Consider the following 4,682-nt stretch of genomic DNA (forward strand, 5'->3'; position numbering starts at 1 on the left):
ATCTATGCGTCTGTCTGTCACCTGCCTTCTCTCATCCTATAACAGTTTCATGTTAACAATACAATGTTAATTGTTTGTTGTCAGTATGTATGTGTGGCTGCCCTAACCCAGTGCTACCCCTCCAGCCCCACATTACTCTTCTGCAGGAGACCAAGAACCTGAGGAAGAACACTTTTGGCCTGCAGAAGAAACTCCTCCTCTCTCAGTGAGTTATCCCTCACAGTAGTGAAGATGACAAATGAATCTGCGAAAACATACCTTCTCCGGATGTAACAGTGTGAACATATGACACCTAACTGTTCTATGACAGCAACACCACACACACCTCAATATTGCCTCCTTGTGGTTATGGGTATGAAAGACATTATCCTTTTTTGTCTTGGAAAAAAGTTATCTTGACTATATCAACAACATAACATATTTAAATGCTTGATAACTGGGTATTGTCTATCTGTAACCCGATATACAGGAAGACCCTGGAGACCGTGCATATGAACCTGTTCACCCTGGGGGACAGCCTGGAGGCTAAGAGCTCCGCATATTCACCGCCAACACTTCAGCACAGGAGCCCCTGGCCCTGCTCTCTCCTCTCAGCTCCTTTGGGAATTAGAATGTTGCCACCTGTCTCTCTGGGCATGGCTGAAGTCGCTGATGCAAGCTATATTATATCTATGTTGTGTGTTACACCAATAACAGAGCATATATTACACATTTTTATTTTGTAAACACATTTTTTCTTGTGTTTATGCTTTCAATTTCAAGTCAAGAGATTGGGTTGGAGCCAAAACCTGCTTGCACAGGGGCCACTACAAGCCTAAAACCATTTGGAATTGGACTTATTTGGTGGACAATTGATTGAGTGTACCCGGACACCTACTGACTGTCCAGGGGGTGTCACCTCTTTAACCAGGTCAGATTTATTGTAGCAACGGCCCATGGTAACGCAGAGAGTCCATGGCGACATGGGTCGCGCTATCTTGGAAAGTGTGAAGGAATGCGACTGATTGAGAGGTTCCTTTTGCGTTAATATCCCGCCAAATGCTCTATTAATGGTATATCAAAAAGAAAACTTCTAGCCGACCACTGTTCTCTTGAAAGTAAATATGGGATGCGGCAACTCCAGGTTCACGGTGGTCGAGCCCATGAGATCAAGCGAGTTGGACGGAGGAGAGGTACGCTGCCTGCAGTTCCTAATTTCGATTCCTATTTAAAAACTGTAATCACAATGTTATGAACATGTGTAATACAGAAGGCAAAGTGGAAGACTTTTGGAATGGAATGGCACACATCTGGCATGATGCGCGTCAGAGCACTTTTCCTCTCAATTGATTCCCTTATTTGATTTGCGGGGGGCCTACTGATAGCCTAGTGGCAGTCTTTCTTTTTAGTCAAACTATTTGGTGACTTGATCTAGAAATAAATATGATACACTTTGTATTATTGCACTTGTCAAAACACCTAAGACACTATGCATTTGAGTTTGACGTTGTAATTCTCCCAACAGGATGACACAGTGAGTAAACAAGGCTGTAGGGGCGACTCTGCAGTGTCAAAGTTAACCACAGACAGTGGAGTGGTCCTGGACACTGGTGAGGTTCCCACCTTACTGGGTGCTGTACCCAGGAAACTATCACCACTGGCAGGTAAAGAGGTCGGTGTGTGTGTGTGGTGGTGTGTGTGTGTGAGAGAGCTTGTGTATCTTGTACTCGTCAGAGACCTATTTGTGTGTGTCTCCCACTCAGCCCACATTCCTGGCCTGGCCCAGGAGAGTGGTGAGAGACCCAGGTCCAGTGAGATCCTGGAACAGCTTCTGAGCCAAGGCATCATCGCCCAGCCCAGGGAGAGGGCCAGCGGCGAGGCATACAACATCATGGTGGGTACCGGTCAGGTCTAATGGTGGGGCAGAGCAAAGTGTAGCTTCATGTTGTCTCACCCTCTATGGTGGCGTCAGAATCAGGTGAGAGGAGGAGTTCCATAATCTCTTGTCATCATAAGACTGCGGCCTGGTTGGATAGTCTCTTGATTAGTTTCCTGGTTATTTATAAAACTGCTGTCATCTTATGGAAGTGAGTGCAGAACTGATTGACTATGTCAATATACCAATGACAGTCACTCTGTATTGAAGATATTATATTTTATGAGTTATTTACACATTAACTACAGTATATGAGTGTTTACCTAATATGTGTTGCTGGATTGTGTAACTCATGGTTTAATTGCTGTGTGTGTACTGTCAGATTGATGACAGAGAGACACCCAAACGTAGACCTACCCCTCACCTGGAGTCTCTGAAGGGCAAGAGGGACCAGTCTGTCACCAGCCAAGTGGACATGGAGGAGAGGATGAGACAGGCGGAGGAGGAACGGAAGGTGAGGATTATGAAATCATGAAAAATATGAATGTGAGGGGAATAAGGGAAAACTGAGTTTAGGAGGTTAAATGGGGACCAACTTTAACTATATCTGCCTTGAATATGACTTGTGTATCTTGAATATGACCTGTGTGTGTATCTTGAATATGACCTGTGTACCTTGAATATGACCTGTGTGTGTATCTTGAATATTTATTTGTTTTCTCTCTCATCTCAACAAGGAGGAGCTGAACGTGAACCTGAGGCCTAAATCAGCTGGTGTCCATGACCCAGAAGCTGCATCAACATCTGGAGAGGGGGACATAGTCAGCCCTGTGGAGGTCCTCCACGCCCCTGATGCTCCTGAGACCCCACCCAGCCCAAGAGGGATCCAGCAGGAGCCACTGGATCCAGACCCAACTCAGACTCAAGGAGGAGGGGATAGAGGGAGTGGAGGGGTCAGGGAGGGCGGGGGAGAGGGAGTCATAAGTGGGCTCAGTGGGCAGCTTCTCTCAGCCTCTCTTGAGATGGAGAATGACTCCACATTTCAACAGACTGAGCAGGCTGAGGAGCATTTCTAGCACCTGGCTGGGAGCACCTTATCCGTCTATTGGAGCCCAGTGTGTCTGAGAAGGAGGGAGAGGGATGGAGAGCATAGAGAGATGGTGCAGGGGGAATTAGAGGAAGAGTAGGCAGGTGAGGTGAGGGAGAGAGAGATGGTGCAGGGGGAATTAGAGGAAGAGTAGGCAGGTGAGGTGAGGGAGAGAGAGAGAGATGGTGCAGGGGGAATTAGAGGAAGAGTAGGCAGGTGAGGTGAGGGAGAGAGAGAGAGATGGTGCAGGGGGAATTAGAGGAAGAGTAGGCAGGTGAGGTGAGGTGAGGGAGGGAGAGAGAGATGGTGCAGGGGGAATTAGAGGAAGAGTAGGCAGGTGAGGTGAGGTGAGGGAGGGAGAGAGAGATGGTGCAGGGGGAATTAGAGGAAGAGTAGGCAGGTGAGGTGAGGTGAGGGAGAGAGATCAGTGATGTCTATTTGTGTTTTTGTATACAAAAGAGCCAAGTGTATGTGCATACAGTCTGTTTCTTAGACTTGTTTGAAGTATGTGGTATAAAGACAAGAGATCTCTGAGGGTTTACTTTACGATGCAAAATCATACTGTATAAAGGTGGGCAATATTATTATTTGAAATTGAAATCATGAAGATATTTATTTTCCATTCATTTAAAAAAGGTCAAGGGATTCCCCCCATGGTGAACGTTGAGTTGAAAGCTGTTTTAGACACAAGATGGCGGTGTTTCCATGGAATTAAATTACTTCTTCAGCACTGTTCATTATAGTTCACTTGCAGAAGGTCTTTGGTGTCATTATCATATGTAAGAGTATCTTGTTTTCACTCTAGTGTCTAAAAAGTAGGTTTTATTACTTTAATGTTAATTTGGGGACAAGCACTGGGAATTATTGTAAGCTTCTGTGAGGTGGTGTAATGCATAGGATGGTCGGACATTCATTGTATCTGTCCCTAATGTAAATAAGCAATTGAAATGAGAGAGAGAGTCAAGAACCCGACACCCTCAGCACACAGGGGGGCAAACACCTACCTGGAGGTGACAGCATTCCCTCCCCCATATGCCTCCTTAGATACAACTACGACAACATAACCAACAAAAATGGATCACGACTCCTGCAGCTCTGTCGGATGCTGGATATGTACATAGTCAATGTTAGGCTTTGAAGGGACTCCTACGGTAGGTACACTTATAGCTCCCTCTTGGCAGTAGTACTGTAGACTACTTTATCACTGACCTCAACCCAGAGTCTCTTAGAGCATTCACAGTCTGTCCTCTGACACCCCTATCAGATCACAGCAAAATCACACTACTTGAACAGCTCAATCATTAGGCATCAAAGCCAAAGGAACTGAATAATATTAAGAAATGCTATAGATGGCCTCCCGAGTGGCGCAGTGGTCTAAGACACTGCATCACAGTACTAGCTGTGCCACTAGAGATTTTGGGTTCGAGTCCAGGCTCTGTTGCAGCCGACCTCGACCAGGAGACTCATGGGGCGGCGCACAATTGGCAGTGCACACATGGTGTATGGTGTACGGTGTCTCCTCTGACACATTGGTGTGGCTGGCTTGAAGGTTAAGTGGACATTGTGTCAAAGAAGCAGTGCGGCTTTGTTGGGTTGTGTTTCGAAGGATGCACGGCTCTCAACCTTCTCCTCTCCCGAGTCCTTACTGGAGTTATAGCGATGAGACAAGACTGTAACTACCAATTGGGTAGAAAAAGGGGTAAACATTTTTTTTTGGAAGGAAGGAAAATAGTGTGGAAA

At 46.0% G+C, this 4,682-nt stretch overlaps 1 protein-coding gene across 2 annotated transcripts; it reads left to right on the top strand.

Annotated features, from left to right (window-relative positions):
- Positions 1-849: 849 nt before the first annotated feature.
- Positions 850-3,216, top strand: stmnd1 (stathmin domain containing 1). Of its 2 annotated transcripts, none has more exons than XM_024395086.2 (5): positions 850-1,172; positions 1,505-1,643; positions 1,743-1,873; positions 2,238-2,369; positions 2,596-3,216. In XM_024395086.2, exons 1-5 carry the CDS (start codon positions 1,104-1,106, stop codon positions 2,929-2,931), a joined length of 807 nt encoding a protein of 268 aa, XP_024250854.1. In that variant the 5' UTR covers positions 850-1,103; the 3' UTR covers positions 2,932-3,216. The 2 variants fall into 2 exon arrangements, with proteins under 2 accessions (XP_024250854.1, XP_024250853.1); XM_024395085.2 differs by having other exon boundaries at positions 856-1,172; positions 2,593-3,216.
- Positions 3,217-4,682: the final 1,466 nt, after the last annotated feature.

The sequence above is a fragment of the Oncorhynchus tshawytscha genome, linkage group LG31 (assembly GCF_018296145.1).
Source record: "Oncorhynchus tshawytscha isolate Ot180627B linkage group LG31, Otsh_v2.0, whole genome shotgun sequence".
NCBI lineage: Eukaryota > Metazoa > Chordata > Actinopteri > Salmoniformes > Salmonidae > Oncorhynchus > Oncorhynchus tshawytscha.

Coding starts and splice junctions, on each gene's coding strand:
- stmnd1 (XM_024395085.2), top strand. CDS start 1,104: ATGGGATGCGGCAACTCCAGGTTCACGGTGGTCGAGCCCATGAGATCA. Junction 1,173..1,504: donor GCGAGTTGGACGGAGGAGAG/GTACGCTGCCTG, acceptor TTCTCCCAACAG/GATGACACAGTGAGTAAACA. Junction 1,874..2,237: donor GCGAGGCATACAACATCATG/GTGGGTACCGGT, acceptor GTGTACTGTCAG/ATTGATGACAGAGAGACACC.